Genomic DNA, 22,378 nt, shown 5'->3' on the forward strand with positions numbered 1-22,378 from the left:
AAATTGGGCCCTATGCCTAATACTTAACTATCTAAAGTTATGAATAACGAATAACTATTTGAGTTTTAGGATGGTTGTACCGTTCTCTTTTTTACTAAAATAAAGCTCAACTTATTTAAATGTTAAACTAAAATGTTAGGTTTATAGCTGTAGTTAATTTAAGATTAATACGATGCATGATACTGACCACTTTGCGATTTCTGTTTAGGTTTATAAACTTTATGCTTATAGGTGTACATTTTATTTATTTTGCTTTTCGGTTGGAATAATCACAAATGGATATTTTCATTGTATTCCGTGGTAAATCCATCTCAGTTACAAATGTGAGCAGGAGGATGATGGGAAATGTAGTTCTGAGAGGTCCATGCAGGTACATGTGATGCCATCTTGAGGCAGGGAATGCAATTTAAAAGTTAAAAAAAAGTGGCCAAAATGTAAAAAAATAAAAATGCACACACCTTACGTAAACAGTTGTAACAACACATGGGAACATGTAACACAATAAAATAAAAAGGTCCTTATGTACCTTTTTAAATACAGTCCATAATCTTCAAATAGTCCATAATCTTCAAAGTTTTATTAGCATGTTCACTAGAGAGCAGCAAGCAAGCTCATATTTTCTAATTAGCAAGTACATTTGCTGCAATGATGTGCCAAATTTAAAAAGTGTTATACTTTTTGTCTTATGTACTGATCCATATGTGTATACTAATAGTGATGATCTAAGTGTCTGCAAAACAATGTGTCATGTAAAGAGAATCTGTTCATTGAAGATAAGAAATTGACATAAATCAGTGACCATGTCAGTTTTTATGGAAATGTGCTGCAGAATGTAAGCTAGTGATGGAAATTGCCCCATAGCTTGTGATTAATTTTTTCATCCAGTTGCTTTGCACAATAAAGCTCAATTTTACGTTTAGCTTTTAAACTTAATTTTGCTGTATTAAACCCATAGAAAAATGGTTCCTATTCACAAAGCTTTAACACCCAAGTTATTTTAAGAATGAGTTGTGTATGATACTGTTATGGGCTGTCATGAATATCAAACTTATTTATTTCACAAAAATAGAATTAGAAAAGTGTTCTTTAAATAGCCGACAAGTTAATGTTTTGAGAATATGGACCTAAAATCTCAAATTGAGTAATCAATGTAGTCTTTTTCATATCATACAGTTCATTTGCTTTTGATACATGCCTTTTACCTAGACTGTTTGGGTGGTGCTTTAATAACAATGATAAACAAGGACAGCTTTTTATGATGTTTTTAATCCATAAATTTGGACACTTAGTTGACAGATGCAAGGGAGCAGAACGCTGGAACATGCTGTTCATATCTTAAAGAATGCCTTTATGGTCTCTGGGCTATTGAGACACTCATCACGGATACATCATAATCCACCCCTAGTGCAGCAGATACCACAGTTCAATAACACCATTTTGTACTGTACAGAATTATATAAAATAATACAGAATCACCTTTCAAACATAAGAAATAAAAAAAGTAAATGAAACAATCGACTTAAATGAACATAACATGAATGACCTACAGTGTGTATTTTTAGAAGTGAAATTAGGTAATGTACAATACAGAAGAATAAAGGAAAATAAATGGAGCGATAGACTCAATACCATGATGCCTGAAGATTGAAATAGAAAGGAATAGTAAGTCATTGCACCATTAACTATGTAGAAAATGACATCACAAACGTATTAATAGATTTAAATAGAAATAAGTGAGTGTAGTTGCCATGGCATCAAAAGCATGTAAGTACCTCCACTGTTTGTTTTCAAACACACTTTCCCTTGATAAAGATATGTTAAACACACCCAAACGTTGGGAAGTTGTCTCTTTGGAGGAAAACATTTTATATATGTATTTGTTGTTTTGGTTTGAAGATCTCTTGAGCAAAATAAGTTTTTTTTTTGTTTGTTTTTTTTAACTTACAGGCTTTACGGCAACAACACAAAAGAAGAAACGGCGTCTCAATGATGGTGAACAAGGCTGTGCCTCGAGTTGTATTAACACCTCTAAAGGTCTCTGATGAGCAGCCGGATTCTCCATCAGGTAAATATGTCACATTAATCATTCCAAGTGTGGCGCTTGCATTTTTCTCCATACAGTGTTTCATATATGGATTACGAGCACTGCAGTGAATTTATTTGGTATATCTGGCGCTATTTGGAACATGTTTTCGGTAACACCTGACCTTGGCCATCTATCCAGTGTGGCTGATGGCTGTTGGCACTCTCAGAGGTTTTTCTCATTATTATTTAAAGTTAGTAATTACGTGTGACTTAAATTATTTAAAAATAAGAAAACAACGTGTACAGTCATTTAAAACAACAAATACTTCTAGCTCATCTTTATGTGGAATGGAGTTCTGTGCCTTCATTGCTGGTAGTTAAATTGTTGTGCACAGCAACCCACACTACCTTCACCCCACAAATCACTGCAACCACTAGAAGTTAGCGAGACACAGCAAACACTGCACACTCTGCAAAGCCAGACAAGGGGGAGAGCACAATTGCACTTTAATTACATTTCGCAACAGGTCTAAATATTGTCTAGAATCATTTTTTATGCAATCTGAACTCCATCTGACAGATAAAATAAGCAGGTGTAATAACATGAAGTAAAATGTTCAGTTTATTTTCCCATGTGGAGAATAATAATGCATTTGAACGGTGTTGTTGGGAAGTTGCTGACAAACTGTTAAAGAAGAATTGACATGGACCACAGAAGAAGAAAATAGGTCATGGTTTTCTTTGGCTGGTATTCAGAAAGCACACTTAAATTATTGCTGAGGGGAGACTTAATAAAGTGAGCAGCTGAGGGAATAAAACAATAAGGCTTCCGATTTTCGTGTTTAACCGATTTAAAACTGATAAAACTTCCAGATACAAAAAAAATGAAATCGGTATATATATCCAGTAAAAAAAAAAAAAAAAAAAGTCTAAACACACAAAAAACTCAGAAGAATATGCCTGTAACCATAAGGATTTTGTTTGTTTAAGACAGCGAAGGAAAGAAGGTGCAATTGAAGTGTGTAAGTACTGTCAAGTTACTATACATATTGCGACAGAAAAAACAAAAATAACCAAAAACAGTAATTTCATACAGTATATTAAAAGTGAAAGCCTCGACAAAAAACAATTTACATATAACTCAAAAATAGTTAAAAAAAAAAAAAAAAAAGCACCGAAAAATTTAATTAATAAAAAATGGGGGAAAAAAAGCCCTAATCATAATCATAAAGCAAAGCTGTCTTCATGGAGTGTAACCTCAATGCTTGAAGCCGTTAAGTGTTTGTGGTTCTGCTACAGCAGGTGAGCAAGCCGCTGACAGGTATGATCAATTTGCCATACGTGATTTCAATTTACATATACCCTGTCAGCCAAACAGAGAGCAGGATTTCTCTCCATTGTGATTGAATAGCCCTTCATATAACTGCTGATTAATTCCTTAAGTTAAACTGCTTACAATTAGATATAGTGGGTTGTCCTGCCATATCCGAACTACAGCCAAGGTTACGTATACCATAGCAGTTCAAAACTATTAAATGGATTCATCTTGATATGATGGTGAACTGATGTGTTTATTCCAATGTCAGCTGGTGTGCTTCATTTGCAACTAGACCCTTGGCTTTTTTACACAGCTATGACATAGAAAAAACAGGATGAATCGATTAAGGTATCATACTATAGTAAAACAGTATAGGGTTATGACAGTTTTTATATTGTCAGGGCAATAGGGCTGTTTTCACTGACACCCCTTTGGCTTTTCATAGTTGTCAGGCCTGTCTGTGCCAGAGAATCTCTTTTCTTTATGTTAAAAAAAAATGATTAGCTTTTTGACTGAGAAACCAAGCGCCCTACTTACTCTGTGTCCCTCTGACAAACATAAATCATTCCCTTTTTTTAACCTCAGGATTCTTGAATCATGTCTTACTGTCTTCCTGCTTTAGCACCGAAGGCATTAAAGTAACTTGATGAATTGCTTCTGACTCTGAGATCATCCCTTTTATGTTTAGCCTTTAATAAATTGTGACATCAAAGAACTGTGTATTCCGTATACGTCTCTTAATCGCAACTGTTGTAAATTGTTAGGCAGCTCTCATCTTAACGCTTCTTGAGAACCACTTGTTTATGTTGGATGTGAAGTAAAAACAAATAGCAGTGGATGTTTTGGTTTCCCACATCCACTGTTGTAGCAAGGTAATTGTTTTCCTTTGCTTTTTCCATTGTTATACTATGCATTTGCCATGGCTTGCCATGTTTTTAATAATATGTTTTACCATACCTTTCTGGGATTTACGATGTTATCTATGCGTAGTGCTTGAAGTTTTCGGTTTTAACCGATAATAACCGAATAAAACACCCCCAAAGACCTATTTAGAACCATTCTTTTTTTATTCTTTTTTTAAACCGATAAACCTGTGTTTTGGCAATACATTTTAAATAATGGCAATAATTCACTACTGTTTCTACATAAAGAAAATGGCTTTCAGAAGGCGGGCAGTGTGCAAAGACATGCTACAATCATCAATTTGCCAGGAAAGTCAATGCGTCATTTGCTTAGCTTAACGACCATGAACCTGGTTGTAAACAAACCAGCAATATGGTGTCCCATTAAGGTTTTATTCAGTGGTGAACCAAAAAAGTTATTGTAAATGTAGAACTGCTGTACAGTTATGCTTCTACAAATGCATATTACAGTTTTTCTTGTGTACAATGACTGCCTAATGATGATGATGATGATGAAGATTTAACATTATTATTATAGCTACATAAATATCAAACCTTAATCAGAGTACCATGATGAATGTTTAATCTAAGGGAAAAATGTAAATAATTTATTGCATGCTGGCTGAGATTAATTACTACAGTACGCTAGAGTCGTACACTGGGGTGGGCTAAAAAAAAAAAAAAACAACACATGAACTAGTCTGTAGTGTAATAGATACTCAGAGAATAATGGGGCATAAAATGAAATCTGTTACTTCTCACAATTCTCGGATTCGAAATGCATCCAGAGTTCAACATTGCCTGAATCCTAAATGTGGACATCCTCACTTCAACACAGTAGGTTAAATTGTGTTTATGTGTTAGTGAAATGTACATTCAATGTACTATAGAAACTGAAAATGGATGTGTTTGAGTGGTGTTTATTTTTAATAACCGAAAATAACCGATTTTGCCAAATAATAATAAAAAACAAAAAAACACCCCCGAACTAAACATAAAATAAAAACCCTCAAAGAGAGTTGTTTGTTGTATTCTCATTCTTTAAACAGTTGTCTGTGATTATCCATTCAACAGACAGTTACAGAAAAAAAAGTACACCAATTTATCAGTCCCAGTTCTCTGGCTGTTAAAGCTTTGCCCGATTATTGTAAATCGCAGGACTGGCTGATCTTTGGGAAAATCTACCAAAAGAAGGCTTAATAGACTGCAGCATAAAACTATGAAAAAAAAACAGTTAATTTTTTTTTTTTTAAATATAGGTTATATATTTTTTCTAGGATTAGAATCTAAAAATGGTGGAATTGGTGTTGGAGATGGATCTGAGAAGGAGTTAAAGCAAGGCCAGAGATCACCGACCGGCAAACAAATTAGCCAGCACCTAAAGAAACTAAAGAAATCCGGTTTGGGTGAGCAGAACAATGACTTGTGTGATCTACACACCTCCAAAAATATACTGACACTACTGCCCCACACTGAGATGTAATTGTAATCCATAATGTTTACTATCATGCGTATCACACTAGTAACATTGTGTGAAGCCTCTCTGTGTCAATATTAAAGTTGTTCATTCTCCTTCTTTATAAAACATCCAGTTAGCCTGCATAATGGTTTAATCTCGTTTTAAATGGGTTAAACATTCTAATTCCAATGGGAGTGCAACCTAACACAGTGTCACCCAATGTATGAGTGTTGGAATAGTTATTTTTCATAGCTTACGATTGTAAGTCGCCCTGGATAAGGGCGTCTGCTAAGAAATAAATAATAATAATAATAATAATAGAACACTGTTCAGCCTTGTTGCTGAAATGTATATGGGATGAGTTGTTTATGTAGTACATTTTTTAGATGTGGCATTTAATACATGTAGATTAAGACCTGTGTGTTTTAAATATAAATGTTCACACACACACACACACACACCATATACAATGTATTATGTTGTATAGGAGGGCATGTGTAATTCCAGCTGTTTTACCCTAATTCTTTACAGGGCACTTAAAATGGACCAAGGCTGAAGATATTGACATTGAGACTCCAGGCTCTATATTGGTGAATACCAACCTGCGGGCTTTGATCAACAAACACACATTTGCATCCTTACCTCAGCATTTTCAACAATACCTCCTCCTTCTGCTGCCAGAGGTGGACAGGCAGGTGAGTGCATTGCATTTAGTGCTAAACATGGTGAACATTAATGGACCTACTACAATCCCCCTCCCTTACCCTGCTACTGACAGATGCTATGCCTAATCATTGTTAGAGGTTGCTTTTGTGAAAGTGTTTAGATCTACTACCAAAATAATACAATACCTAAATATAGAAAAAAAAAAATAATCTCACCTCCCAACATACAGGCAACCACAAAATGCTGTTGGCTGCCCTTCGCCCACCCTCACTCATTTAAGCTGTACCTCACCTATTCTCTGTAGTTTGATTTGGGATCTTGTTAAGTTTAAGCACCCTGCTGGTGCAGTTCACTGTAGTTCAGAGAAATAGATATGCTTTCTTTGTGTGTGGTGTTTTTTTTTTTTTTAATAGAAATTCTATAATGTGCTCAAATGACATCTGCCTGGTTTTCTGGTTTTTTTTTTTCCCCCCCAAAAGATATGTTCATCAGCATGGAACCAACTCTGCAAAGCTTCAAGTTTGCTTCGCAAAGCATGTCTGAAATCATCTGCCAACACTAAAACCGTCCATTTTTTAATGAAAGCAGATACTTATTCACCATGCTAGCATATAGATTTCAGTGGAGACTGTATCATGATTTATCAAACAGAATTTATTTTCTACACCAATGGTTTTAATCATGCTTCCAGCTTATACTGTTTTTCTCCAATCCAAAACCTAGTAACCTGTACCTTTTGTACAGTTTGTTCCGTTCTTAATTCTTAGAGAAAATGTGAATGCTTTTCACTGAAAAGGAATGTTCAGACTGATTTTATAAAGACATCAGACATCATCAGCTACAATAATTCTATCTGCTACTTTGTGATCAATATAATCGAGTTTCAAATGGCATGTTTGGTAGGTGTAGGTGTTAATCCAGGTGGTTTTAGCAGTTTATAGCAAAGCACCTTGGGGTCATTTGTAATGTTTTAAACTGTGGTCGATCTTCATACCACACTGAAATGTATAATTAGGGCTTCTATTTTTCTGTTTTAATTAATTTTTCTGTGCATACTTTTAGCTATTTTCGAGTTTTATGTAAATCCGTTTTTTTTCGGTGCTTTCGCTTTTTATATACTGTATGAAATAATTGTTTTCGGTTACTTTCCAAAATGCTTGGCTGTTTATTTTCAGTCACAATATGTATAGTAATTCGACAGTACACTTAAATTGTACCTTCCTGCCTTTGCTGTCTTCCACAACAAAATCCTTATGGCCACAGGTACATTCTTCTGGGGTTTTTGTGTGTCAAAGCATTTTTTTACATTTCAACACAATTTGCAATTATTTTGTCTAACTATAGCTTTAAATTACCGCGAACAAGCCTTCGTTGTAGTCTTGTTTTAAATCTCACAAGCGGAGTCTCCAATGGAAATGTAGTAACTCAGTAGTTGGGGTGGGTTTAAAGTATTCAGAACGAATCAATGATAGATACAAGTCAGGAAGGAGGGACATTGCCCAATTGCATTAGGAAAGGTAGTTGTTTTTTTTTTTTTTTTATTGTGGAAAACTGTAAAATGTTTTGAGTGAAATAGCTTGCATCACTTGATTTTCAAGGTGTGGTATCCAAAGCATAATCAAGTACAGAGAAACATCATCTGTAATTGACAAACCCAGGACTGGAAAACCACAAAAACTGTCTAACAAGGGTGAGCAATACTTGAAGATAATATCCTTAAGGAATAGAAAGAAGACAAGCGTTGAATTGACAACAGAACTGACAGAAGGCACAGGTGTCGATGTCCATCCATCAACAGTCCAAAGCACCTTTGACCATTGTTCCATAGTCCAGTTTCTGTGTTTTTGTGCATGTTTTAGCCTGTTAGTCTTGTTCCCGTTTCTTAGCAGAGGCATTCTTACTGCAACACATCCTTTAAGTCCTGATTTCAAGTGACCTTCGTACTGTTGATGCCTTCTGCCAGTTCTGTTGTCAATTCAACGCTTGTCTTCTTTCTATTCCTTAAGGATATTATCTTCAAGTGTTATCCTTGTTAGACAGCTTTTTGGGTCTTCCAGTCCCGGGTTTGTCAATTACAGATGATGTTTCTCTGTACTTGTTGATTATGCTTCAGATACCACACCTTGAAAATCGAGTGATGCAAGCTATTTCACTCAATGCTTTTCCTTCTTTATGCAAGTCAAGGTTGTTATAATAATAGAAAACACTAGTGGAGGCTTTGAGTAAATTGTTGATGCTCTTAATGCATCAGAGTGGAAAAATGCAATATGTCTAAGACTTTTGCACAGCAGTGTATATATTTGCATTTGTTTAGAATGAAGTATTTTTTTTATATAGTAAACCAATGCTTCTGACATGGCAAGTATTTTAAACTTTAAAAGAACAGTACTTGCTTTTCTTTGTTTGTTTAACACTTTAATAAACTACATGTGGGAATTCTAGGTGTAGCACTGTGCAGAGATGTCATTGGTACTGGTTGTGCCATTTGGTGCTACTTGCATGTATTTGTAATTAATGCGTGCTCAGTAAGTACATATTGAAGATTTTATGCAGAAACACCTGCCCAATTTTGTCGGCTTGAAATTACTAAAACTGTAACTTCACAACAGCAAGGTTTACTTGGTTTCTTAGAGCTTCTCATTTGTAATTTTTTTTTAAATATAAATTTGCCTCTCTACGCTCGGCAGTTAGTGCTTCAGTTTGTCCCCTACGTTTTAACAAAGTTATGGCACAACATTTCTGGACTATCGCTTCAGACATTGATTAATAAGCACTGAATTGTTGTACTGAATATGTAAATGTATTGGTCCAGAGCTTATCTATACTTGAAAAGTGAATATAATTTAGATTTTTGTTATTATATAGTTTAATAAACTGTTCATGCAAAAGCTTTATTTTTACAGTTGGTTATTCATTATCATCATTGAAAATGATGTCAAACTCCTTAAGTCAGATCTTCGAAAATTGTCGAAAAGGTCCTTGAAGGTCCATGAAATTTATATCAGAAAAACTGTATGAACCCTGTATTTACCACATCTGATTGAGTTAAGCAGAGATTGTATATTATCTTTGCAGGTAAGGTTTTATAAAATCAATATTATGTGAAATGGGCATACATGTAAAAGGTTTGATGAGTAACATTTCAAAAACTACTGTATGTTTGTTAACTAGCCTTGTGTGATTTATCAGGTTGATCCATCTGGTAAAATGACAAGTTGTAAGAGGTAATATTTTTTTTTTTAGCTTTTTGTACAAATTTGCTTCTGAAAGTGGTCTAAAATGGCTCAAAATGAATCTCGGAGCATGTACAACCCCAGAGATTCAGGGGCCTAGATGGCCCCCCCGACCAAAAGAATGGTTTTGCCCCAGGAGTTTCAGTCAAAATGATCATTGGCCACTTTCACCCATGAATTCTCCAATCTTCGTTTCATTTTATTTTAAATTGTATGCAGTAATGTTAGAAAGTGGATCAATAAATGACCCTTGGGGGAAAATGCCAACAAAATTAATAGAGAGAGAGTAGCAGTATTTCATCTGCCACTGTTTATATGATAAAAAAACAAACCAAAAAAAAAAAACTGTTCAAATCACCCTCATAATTGAAAACGTTATTGTATTGTAACTAGGTAGAGTTTCAGAAATTGTCTTTATTTTCTAAAGACAATAATAAAGTATGTTTGGCATGTGTAATTGGGTTAAAATAACAGAACTGAATGTGGTATCCCTGCATTGTATTTGATTAGCATTAAGCTCTTATCACACTTACACTACATGTTACTGTGGACCACTATATTCATTAACACACTGCTGGGCTCATTATTAATACAATGATTGCATGCCCTGACCAATTTGATGCTAATGAGAAGGGCTAACTGTACTGAATTCTCCTGTGATTCTTAAATGCACATGTCAGATCCCTGGTGTGGAGCCAAATGTTCTCCAAATCCACTGCTTCTTGCTTTCATGCTGTCTGCCTTATTTTTCAGATGGGAAGTGATGGAGTTCTGCGTCTCAGTAACTCTGCACTGAATAATGAATTCTTTGCGTATGCTGCTCAAGGTTGGAAACAGAGGTTAGCAGAAGGTATGTCAAAACTGGGCTTTTGTATTTATCATTTCACAAATATGTTGCTTAGCAACTAGATGAGACATGGTCCAGGTAAGTGCAGCATATTAATATATATATATATATATATATATATATATATATATATATATATATATATATATATATATGGATAAACAGAAAATAAATGTAGTTTTTTTATTATTATTCTTTCAGACTATATCATAGTTTAACTGTACTAATATGTCTATGTTGTTATTTACAATCACACACATGGCACAGTATAAACTGTGGAAAAAAATATTCCACACTTATTTTTTTATTATTTCTCTTTATAGATTTTCATATATATTTTTAACCAACTGGAGTAAACAAATGTTTTACAATTGGAGCTGTGGACTACACTTAACAGAATACTGTGTGTATTCAAGCAACTATGAATGGAAACTGATTTATAAGATGCACTTTTACTAATATTGACCATGAAACGGTGGTTATTGTCTATAAAATCATCCTCTCCAGCTTTTGGCCATATGCACATTGCTTTTTCCTATTGTTTTTCTAAAATGCAGGTATGTGTTAGTGCTGACATAGCGTTATGATGTTTTGATCATCTGCAACTATGCTGTGAACCTGTATTTTTATCTATAATATTATTAGCCTTTAATTAATGTTTTTGTTGATTTTAGTGTTTTTTTTTTCTTGTACAACCAGCACCAGCTAACTCCACCATAAAACTCATTTGGAAACAATTTTGTTATTGCCTATGCTATTTAAAAGCAGCCATGGAGGCTTTGCAATTATTATGTAAACATATGCTTTAACATCCATGCACCTGGGATTGCTACCAGACATTCTATATGTTTAATCTTTCACATTGAAAATATAAAAAAACTTCTATTGCAGGGGAGTTTACACCAGAAATGCAGCTCCGAATAAGACAGGAAATTGAAAAAGAAAAGAAGATAGAACCATGGAAGGAAAAAGTCTATGAAACATATTATGGAGAAAAGTAAGTGTTAAACATAGGAATCCCTTTTTGTTGTGGCAGTGAATGCTTCTGACCTTAAAGCGACACATGGAGAGACTTGTGCGTTCATTTAGTGTTCATGTGGTGAAAATTGTAAAACCAACTTCAAAATTGTTTCCTAGCAAAAAGTTCTGTAAAAAACAAAATCCACTAGTCACTCTTGATTTCTTTAGTACATCCTTGTTTTATCTAACAAAACATAATTATACAGGAAATAACTTTGTCCCAAAAATACTACACACAGAAGAGGCTGATTTAGCAGCTATTTAATAAAGTTCTCTAGGATATTTAATTTAGTGTGATAACCATTTTGGGTTACCATTAAGTAGGTACGTAATAATATTAAACAATATCCAAACAGTTTTCATCCTGCTTTTTTATTTTATTTATTTAATCTTTTTAGATCGGGTATGACAGAAGAGGAATCAATGATACTTACCTCAGTGCAGGAGTGTACTGAAGATGGTCCAAGTTCAGCAGCAGACTCTTCATGCTTGCCAGGAACATCCAGCCAGTCTCCTGCAGAAAAGGAGGAGCTGGAGAACACTGAGACATTGCATGAATGTGAAGAAAGTGTGGACCAGGCAGTGTGTAACATGGAACTAGCTTCAAAAGTAGTGACCGAACAGCCAACAGAAGATATACTGTTGTCAGGGTTCCCTGACATTTCTGCAGAGGAGTCTGTGGTGCAAGAAGAGATAGCCGTGGAAGTAGACTCAAATACTTGTGAATATCTTGAGGAACAAGATGAACAGGAAAATGGTCCAGCTGAATATGTCAGCAGCTGCACCCCTAGGAGCGAAACAGAAGAAACACCAACACTGCAGTCAGACAACTCAGTTGTCCTCACAGAGTGCGCTGTTGAGTCCTCAACTCAATCCACAGAAGAAATAAATCATAAAGCAACAGGTAATGAAGCAGACATATTTACAGCCACTCCACCGTTGGCTACAGCTACAATGGACCAAACTCCATCCCCTCTATTGGATTCAGAAAATGATGGCAGTCAAATGCAGCCTCAGACTACTGAACAGCAACATACGCCAAATGAGCTGCGGACCTCAAAGGAGCTTGGAACCACGGAAGGGCTTGAAACCACGGAGGGGCTCGAAACCACGGAGGGGCTCGAAACCACAGAGGGGCTCGAAACCACAGAGGGGCTTGAAACCAAGCAGAAGCTTCAAACCATGGAGGAGCTGCCAACCCCAGAGGAGCAGCAGACCACTGAAGAGCAGCAGATCACTGAGAAGCTGAAGCCCACAATCAGTCTTCAGTCTGCAAATCAGCCGAAAGTCCACGTAGAGATGAAAGATCCATCTAGTGATTCTGAAAAAGATCACACTGATTTGCTTCTAAAAAGCCCAAACCAGCCCAGCTCTACAGAGCAGTCCATCTCTACAACAGCACCTTCCCCAGAGCAACTAGAAACCAAAATCCAGGCAGGCCCACAGCCAGAAGAAAATATACAACAGATTCAGGAAGAAGTCCCAATTTCTGCCCCTTCTGAAATACCACCTGAGGAACTGCAGATCACAGGTCCAGAGCTTAAGCTATCTATGCCAGAGAAAGAAGACACTCTACTTTCTCCAACCAAACAAGCATCAACATCATCAGAAACCCCTCCTTCATGTACAAACATGGAAATCCAGTCCAATGAACATCAGTCATCTCTACCCATGTTGCCCAGTGTGAGTGGAAGTCCGGTTCAAGAGAAAGAAGCTATGTATGAGAAGCCACATGTATCAGTATCCCCAGAACCAACTGTTGTCATAGAGGTATCTGAAACTGGAAATCCTGAGGCTGAACCGACAGCATCTTCACATGTTGCTGCTAAACCCTGTGCCTCTCCCAGTGCTGGGAAACCTTCTGTATACAGTGGGCGCTATAGCAAGAAGCTTGAATTCCCAGAGTCTAAACAACAGCACACTGCTGAGAAACATGATGTGAAAGCGGCTCCATTCACGGAAGCCCCCAGTAGTTCAATCCTGGAACGTGAAGACTGCAAACCAGCTCAGCTCCCACCACAAATAACTGCAGCGACTTCACCATTGGAAGAATTGCCTTTACCAGAGATACCCAAAACAGAAAACCTTCAGCTTCAGCAAAACATAAAAGAACTAAAAGAACCTAAGCAGCAGAGTAATAATGCCTTTGTGTCAGGCAAAGCATTGCCTGATACATCTAATAATACCAAAGGTCTTAAACAGATCAAACATCACCATTCTCAAGAGAAGTCCTCCTCCTCCTTATTATCAGAAACCACTTCAAAAAACAAACACCATAGGTCTCATCAAACAAACCACCAACACAGACTGGAAGAACCACATTCTGCAAAACAAGTAGAGTCCAACACGTCTCCAGAGAGGCAGAGGACTGACTGTAGGGATCCAGAGATCTCCAAACGGAAAACAGGAGAACAGCACACAGGCATGTGTAAAGAAAAGAGGGCCAGAATCGAAGAGAAAGAGCCTCAGAGTACTGCACAGTCCAGCACCCCACCACCTGAAAAAGAAGTGCCACCAAAAGAGGAGCTAAGAGTCCCACCCCTCAAGGTCTGTTTAAGGAATACATATAAACATGCTTTATCACCTTTAATGTCATCAGATTTTTTAAACAATTTGTTTTCTATGGTTAACATTTTGACAGGAGAGGGAGGAGAAACATTTAGTTTAGAACACAAACCACTTTCTTTTGCTACAGGTCATGTAAATCTGGTGTGATAAATGGGGCTTGCATGGAAAGGTCAATTACACATAAAGCACCAGAAATTATCCACAACATACAGGAAAGGTGTTAATAGTGCCATATTTTTCATAAAGTTAACCTGTTTTTCCAAAAATGATTTATAAGGTAGAAATGTTTTTGTATTTTAAGTGTTGCCCTTGTACTGAACAACACAGTGTACCTTTTACTATAATGTGAAAGACAACATTGTTTTGTGCAGTAAAAGATGTTTAATTCCCATAAAAATATAAAATGGGAGGGGACTATTTGTTCATGTGTTCATTATAATAAATAGCTATGTACTGAAGAGAACAGAACCGTACTGCTGCCACTACTGTAATACAGATACACATGTAATTTATTTATTTTAAATGTTTTTATTTTTAGATCCAACTCTCCAAAGTTGGTCTGCCTTTTATCATCAAGACGCAGCCAGTTTCCAAGCATGAACCCAAGGTTTCATCCACCTCTGGTCCAAGTACAGGAAGGAACACAGGAGCCAGGACTCTGGCAGACATCAAGGCCAGAGCTCAGCAAGCCAGGGCTCAGAGGGAGGCTGCAGCTGCCGCAGCTGTGGCAGCAGCTGCCCGGATAACATCTGGAGATGGTGGAGCCCCTTCTGAAGGGAGTAAGACCAGGACGCTTGCACATATCAAAGAGCAAACCAAGGCAAAACTGTTTGCCAAACATCAAGCCAGAGGTCATTCGCACCAGGCTGTTAAAGGAGCTAAGCTGCATAGTTCAAAGGAGGATAAGTGTTCCTCAGATTCACAGGCAGCTGTGCAATCCAAGAGTGATGGTCCAACTGGTGTTATTATTGCTAATCCCAATCGTAGGTCACCCGAGAAAGGCTTTGCACTGAGTTCAGGGTCTTGTCCTACCTCCAAGGCTTCAGAAAACATAATTGCAAAGTCTGTGGGCAATATGTCTGTTCCAAATGCTGCTTCACAGAGTATCCCAGTACCACAATCCTCCTTCAAATTGCCCCAGACTGGAAGGACTAACACTATGCCAAGTGTAGAGAATAACCATGCCAATCCAAATTCAGTTTTCAGTTTAGCAGTGCCAGTCTCTATCCACGGTTTTTCTATTCCTCCTGACAACCCTTCTGTTCTAATGGCTGTCGGTAGACCCAACCACCAGAATTCTTTCTTCCAAGTATCTCCGTCCAATCCCACTGCCAAAGCCACTGTTTCCGGCTCAACCCATAGAGCCGTTGTGCCAAAGTATAATGATGACAGCGCTGCACCAGACTCGGCAGAAGTGCTAGCAATGCCATGTCCATTGAACAATGCATCTCCAAATTACCCCATTAATGGAGGGTTAAGGTATCCGGGTCAGACAGCCCCCCAAGTGTCTTGTGTTAGTACTGCACTGCCTACATCCAAAGGTAGTACATTCCAAGACAACACAGTATCTGAGAGAAACTGCCCTCCCAGAAGCAGCACTCCATTTTTATTTGAAGGACCAAGTGTGCCATTTTCATCTGACTTTCACGCATTAGGCAGCGCTGACAGAAGGGAGATGCATCACTACAGACATAAAGCCGTCAAGTCAAACTATATTACAGACAGAGGCCATGTCAACGAGAGTCCAATTACAAACAGCCCAATGCCGACAACTCAGAATGAAACGGGAACATCAGGGAAGTGTAGAGAGTTGTCACTGACAGACTCTGCCAGTAACAAAGCTATTCCATGTAAGGTTATAGTGGATCACAGCTCTGGATCATATTCAAGCATACCAGCTGCAAACTTGGCTGATGCTCGACAAAACCTACCAAATAAAGGGGTGAAAACGGAAACCGTTCTGCGACTGCAGGAGTCAATAATGAGCAGGTCTGTACCTTTCCGCCAAAAAACAGAACAGAATGCAATTTTTAATGATGCCTCCAGAACGAACAGTAAGAAGCAGCAGGTGACTCATAATGCTCTGCATGGTGTGCCTGTACCTCGGCAGAACAGACAAAAGGGGGTTAGACTTTCTGAGCAGAGTGCTGCCAATCTTATATACAGCTCCTTGTTGTACAAACATGCTGACAAAGTGGTAGTCAATGAGCAAATCAGTGAACCTAAAAGTTGGCTGAAAGAGAATGATGGACGCCGCATGGACACAATGATAATCCATCAACATGTAAGTGATGACAAAGAGAAAAAAGGCAACATTATTTCAAGCACTGAAGGAATGATCAGCTCTCCAAATTGCTCTAATTTTTCAGAAACCAGGGTCATCAAATCTGAACCCAGTGATATGGACACTGAGGACTTGAAAGAAGCGGTGAATTTGCATCATGCAACTCATTTACTAGACGAGAGGCTAGTCAAGACCTCTGCAGCTGCCGCTGATATAGCTGAAGACTGTGTGTCATTGATCACAGAAAATCATAGAAGAGGTCACCTTGCTGTAAGCTCTAGCTGTCGTCTGTCATCAGTGGAGGCCAATAACCCTCTAGTGACTCAGCTACTGCAGGGGAATTTGCCTTTGGAGAAAGTACTACCCCAGACCCGGTCAGGGGCCAGACTGGAGATAAACAGACTGCCTCTGCCATTGCAAAATACCTCAATATACAAAACAGCTGCAGTTGAGAGAAATGTCACGGAAAATGTTCAGAGCTGCCTCAGCCCAGATGGCAAAGGACTTGCTCCAGGAATAAGGGGGCTTGTCCACATCAGAAAGCGCGATATCCATCCCAACAAAAGGGTGGCTGGGGAACTCGCTCACATTAAATGCGAGCAGGGCAAGCAAATGACTGAAGCAGCAAGTAAAAGTGCTTCCTGCGCACTCAGTACTCACTTAAAGCAATTGGGCCCAAGGCAGCCCTTTGTACAGGAGTGGGTGAAAAAAAGTCTGGTGCATGGCACAATTACTCCCAGCCCGGAAATCAAACAGCAGAAGCCGCTCCCCGCATGTAGCTTTCAGAAAGATTCATTGGGCATTGATAAAAATGGCAGCTTTCCTTCTGAAGCCAGTGACTCTCAAAGGCTTTTTTATCCTCTCCAGGCTGACGTCAGAGACACCAACCCTCCAACAGCGTTGCTGCAAGCCAACATGAAAGCCACATCTGGCTGCACCACTCCAAACACATTAGCATTCAACAGGAATCAGGAACAAAAATGTCTAGGAGGGGTCAATGTTTCTGTGGCAACAGATCAGTTAAGAAAAGGAAGTGTTTTTTCACCAAATCTTCAAATTAAGCAGGCTGATGCCATTCACAATGTCTCACAGGATGCCCAGAACAAATCTTTAGTGCATCCACCTAATGGAGAAGTCCCATCTGATCAAAAGCAAACAGATGTTGCCATGGAGAGCAAGAGATTTAGTTGGCTTCCTTCAGCAAACATCTGTAGCAATATAAAAGTGGAGCCGATTTCTTTTAACGAGAGGTTAGGAAACAACTGTGAAATGGGTGTTAAGCAGACATCCTATCAGCAGAAAGAAGCAAAGGAACACATGCAGGTTTTTCAGCTCAAAAGCCAAGAGTTTCCTTCCTACATGGCCCCAATGCCACACAAGTCTTTTGCGCAGTTAAAATCTTCACAGGCAACTCAGTCCCAGCAGGTGTATGGAAAGTACTCCACAATACATTTTGGTAACACTAATTTCAACAGAACTGCCTCTGTTATTGAGCAATCCATTGGAAACTTTCTGGGCAACAATGCAAGCAGCAGCAGTGGCTTGTCGAATCAGAGTGCCTCTGTTTCGGATCAGATATTTGCTGATGGCAGCAGTGCTGATGAACTGGAGCTGAAATGTTCATGCAGGCTGAAAGCCATGATTGTGTGCAAAGGCTGTGGAGCCTTCTGCCATGATGACTGCATAGGCCCATCAAAACTATGCGTTGCTTGTTTAGTAGTGCGGTAGACAGTTAGTTATTTAAAAAGCAAATGTATGACACTATTTATATTGATAACACTTTGAGAACTACAGTTGCATTCCTGCACCATTTAAAATATAAGAAAAAAAGATTACATTTTTAATGTATTTGTTTTAAAACCTGTTTGTGTCAACTTCATTGCAACACTGTAGTACAATGTTTACATGAAAACAAAGGAATGTGAATTTTAAGCTATTCTATAAGCTTCATGATTTGTAAGTATAGCACTGTTTTAAAACTTCTGGGGATAGGCATGAGAAGCCATTAAAAATATGCACTACCATAACTCAGAATTAGGCGAGGCCGAAAATACAAAAACATGCTAGAAAATTGAAATACTGTAAGGACGTTCATAACATTTTGTTATTATGATCTGTTCCACGCCCCCCCCCCCCCCCCTCCCCCCAAATCTATGATTAGTCTAACATTTGATTAACACAATTAGACTGTTTTAAGAAAAGGTTGCATGGCAAGTAGGTTTCTTAACAGAAATACATTTCTGAAATACACACAAAACTTTGTGAAAAAGCCTTGAATGTGAGTTAATATGTAATAATTTAATATGAAAACATTTGCAACATTGGGATTAGGGATTGTTCCTTTCACAGTGCAGCTGCAGTAATAAAATAACAGTAATTAGACGTTACCGGACCAATTTAATTTAAGCCAAGGATTTCCTGCAGAACTATGGGAAAACACTTTACACTAATACGTGTTTATAAATTATTTATTTATTAAATATATGATTACAGATTTTACAATTACATATGTGACTACCTCAGTTACATATTGTAGACTTTGTACAATATAATATGTCAGTGTATAGCATGCTTGAACCCATGTCCAATTATGTTTTGGAGAATAGAATGTTGGGGCTGTGTTGTGCCAAGTGTTATCTAACACACCCTTAATCACTATTTGGCATAAAACATCCATTTGAAAGTAAAAGAGTTCCGTTTAAGTGACCATTAGCAAAGCAAAATAATATTTTCTTATCACAGATTTATTGAGCTCCTTTATTGAAGTAGTGATCAAGATACCGATAAGGTATACATAATAGACACTGCGTCTGTAATATACATATAACCATGCTGTATTAAAAATTGCTGAATACATTTTTACCAGTTACCAATGCTCTTAAATACTGGGTCAATTACATGATTTTATAGTGTTATTATTACAATTTTTGTTGTATAACAGAAACAGTTACTGCTCAGTGTTTTAAACTATGTTTAATTTGTCAGTGTTTTAAACTATGTTTAATTTGTCAGTATTTTAAATGTTTACATACATCTCAAATTTGCCATTGTATGCCTTTTTCAGAGAAGCGCTCTTAAATTACAACTGACATCAGATGTATTAGTGTTATTGGTGTGAAATTAACCTATGCTTAACAATATGTGAGGAACATGGATTTTAGTAGAGAAACATTGAAAACAACAACCAGTCACTAGTATACCTAGACAAAGCCTTCTTCATATTCTACCAAAGAAGAAAAGCTCCATCAAGTGGCATAAACTCACACACACATATATATATATATATATATATATACACAGTGCCTTGCAAAAGTATTCAGACCCCTGACCAATTCTCTCATATTACTGAATTACAAATGGTACATTGAAATTTCGTTCTGTTTGATATTTTATTTTAAAACACTGAAACTCAAAATCAATTATTATAAGGTGACATTGGTTTTATGTTGGGAAATATTTAAGAAAAATAAAAAACTGAAATATCTTGCTTGCATAAGTATTCAACCCCTGTGCTGTGGAAGCTCCCAGTTTACACCAATGAAAGAAATTGCCCTAACGAGGACACAATTACCTTACCATTGGCCTCCACCTGTGAACCATTAAAGTTGCTGTCACATTTTCTGGATAAAAACCCCATTGTTGAAGGATCATTGGTCAGGCTGTGAATCTGAAGGAAAATGAAGACAAAAGAGCATTCTACAGAAGTTAAGAGATAAAGTAATACAAATGCACAGATTAGGGAAAGGGTACAAAATAATACCCAAGTGTTTGGATATCCCAGTGAGCACAGTTGGATCAATAATCAGGAAGTGGAAGCTGCATCACACCACCCAGGCACTGCCAAGAAAAGGCCGTCCCTTAAAACTCAGCGCTCAAACAAGAAGGAGACTTGTGAGAGAAGCCACAGAGAGGCCAACAATCACTTTGAAGGAGCTACAGAGTTCAGTGGCTGGGAGTGGAGTAATGGTGCACCAGTCAACCATATCAAGAGCTCTGCATAACACTGGCCTGTATGGGAGGGTGGCAAGAAAGAAGCCGTTACTCAAAAAGTACCATCTGAAAGCATGTCTGGAGTTTCCCAGAAAGCATGAGAATGACCCAGCTGCGACGTGGGAAAAGGTTTTGTGGTCAGATGAGACCAAGATAGAGCTTTTTGGCCAAAACTCCAAGTGCTATGTGTGGCGCAAACCTAACACTGCCCATGCCTCAAGACACACCATCCCTACAGTGAAGTATGGTGGTGGCAGCATCATGCTGTGGGGATGCTTTTCATCAGCAGGGACTGGGCAATAATTGATTTTGAGTTTCAGTGTTTTAAAATAAAATATCAAACAGAACGAAATTTCAATGTACTATTTGTAATTCAGTAATATGAGAGAATTGGTCAGGCATCTGAATACTTTTGCAAGGCACTATATATACATATATATATATATATATATATAATCATACTGCAGTCACTCAGTCAAAGGCTTTTTAGTGTTTAAACTGCATTATCCTTGATTTATTATTAAAATGACTGCAGATAAAACTTAAGAGGATTAATGTTGTACTCATTAGAATTCAGGGAGACTGTCGTTAAAGGTGCTGTATTTTACATTTGTGTTAAAAAAAAAAAAGTCTGATCTTAATGTATACAATAAAAAAGTACAAATATGTGCCTATCTGTGTTATCTCTAGATACCCCTATTTTACATACAAAAGTTAAGTATTATGTCTTTGTGTGATGACATATTTTAACATTGTTTTCCAAAGGCTTTTGAGAGAGATGTCCACAGGTAGGTCACAATGGTGTCCAATTATCTTGCATAAAAGCAGAATTCAGGCAACTTTTAGAACTCAAGACCCATTATGAAAATAGGGATTCTTTTTCATACACATAACATTAACTAATAATAGTACTAATAATAGCTTTATTTATTTATTTTGTGATCACATTTTTATTAGGGAACCCAAGAGCGGTACAACAATACAAAATTAAGAACAATGCCCCAAGTTTTCCATTTTCACCCCCCACCCCCAAATCCTCCCATGAAGGACCCCAAAAAACCATTTCAGTCAGAGATAGTTGGAGATAGATTTATCAGAGATCTAATGGAGTCTTCGTACGATTTCCAGGCCTGCACGTTCCCCTCCCTACCGCGATGGACCTGAGCAGTGGAAAGTTCCATATAAATGATATCGAGAAACGTAAAGGTCCACTGACGAACGGGAAGGGAGTGCGGAGCCTGCCATCGAAGAGCTATTATCCTTTTTGCTGCTGTAAGACAGGCCAACCAGATCCGTTTCTGCTGCAATGATAGGTCAAGGGATGAGTCATCATTCCATAGCAACACCATATCAGAGCAAGGAATATTCTTCTCAAGCATGGTAGACAAAGCTGAAGAAACTTGATCCCAGAACACACCCACACCCAGACACTTCCAGACCATATGTAAAAAGGAACCCATGGCGCCCTGAGGACAGAATATACATACAGGAGTAGGGGTGAGCTTCATTTGATGACATCTACAAGGAGTTAAATATGTCATATGCAGAAAGTTATAATAAATCAGCTGATGATTTGGATTTTTAAAGGCAGAGATTAAAATATTCCAAACAGTTTCCCAACAGATTGCCTCATTTTCAGAAGATAAATTCCTATTTAGTATTAACCACCAAAGGTTTATGAGAGGCCTTTAGTAGATGAATCTAAAGTGTGGAAACCTTTCATTTTACCCCCTGCGTCCAACATATCATGCAGTGTATGAGATGGCAGTTCTGTCTGCCAGTACCCCATAGGTACGAGTTGCAGAGCGAAGACGAAGGTAGAAAAAGAAAGAATAGCCTGATAAGTTATATTGTAATTATAGATCTTGGAATGCGCAAAGGCATTTATCTTTACAAACATCTGCAAGAGTATATATCCCCCTATCTCTCCATTGTGGAAATGCATGGATATATTGTGAAAAGTGTTGAATTTAAATCAAGGGAAGTAATGTTAAAACTTTACAATGCATTAGTAAGACCTCATCTAGAATATTGTGTTCAATTCTGGTCACCTCGTTACAAAAAGG

General features: G+C 37.6%; 1 protein-coding gene across 3 annotated transcripts in view; it reads left to right on the forward strand.

The window, feature by feature from the left end:
* The window catches only part of LOC117400481 (putative Polycomb group protein ASXL3), a 66,434-nt gene extending 45,470 nt beyond the window's left edge, over positions 1 to 20,964 (forward strand). The window contains exons 6-12 of one of the 3 annotated variants that reach the window (XM_034000521.3): positions 1,948 to 2,065; positions 5,505 to 5,651; positions 6,236 to 6,399; positions 10,357 to 10,453; positions 11,342 to 11,447; positions 11,869 to 14,017; positions 14,577 to 20,964. In XM_034000521.3, the coding sequence (XP_033856412.3) occupies positions 1,948 to 2,065; positions 5,505 to 5,651; positions 6,236 to 6,399; positions 10,357 to 10,453; positions 11,342 to 11,447; positions 11,869 to 14,017; positions 14,577 to 18,050 (6,255 nt within the window). In that variant the 3' untranslated portion in view covers positions 18,051 to 20,964. The remainder of the gene's footprint in view (positions 1 to 1,947; positions 2,066 to 5,504; positions 5,652 to 6,235; positions 6,400 to 10,356; positions 10,454 to 11,341; positions 11,448 to 11,868; positions 14,018 to 14,576) is intronic. The other 2 variants (XM_034000522.3, XM_034000523.3) reach the window with 2 other exon arrangements.
* The last annotated feature ends 1,414 nt before the right edge of the window (positions 20,965 to 22,378 follow it).

Source organism: Acipenser ruthenus, chromosome 4 (assembly GCF_902713425.1).
Source record: "Acipenser ruthenus chromosome 4, fAciRut3.2 maternal haplotype, whole genome shotgun sequence".
Classification (NCBI taxonomy): Eukaryota; Metazoa; Chordata; class Actinopteri; order Acipenseriformes; family Acipenseridae; genus Acipenser; species Acipenser ruthenus.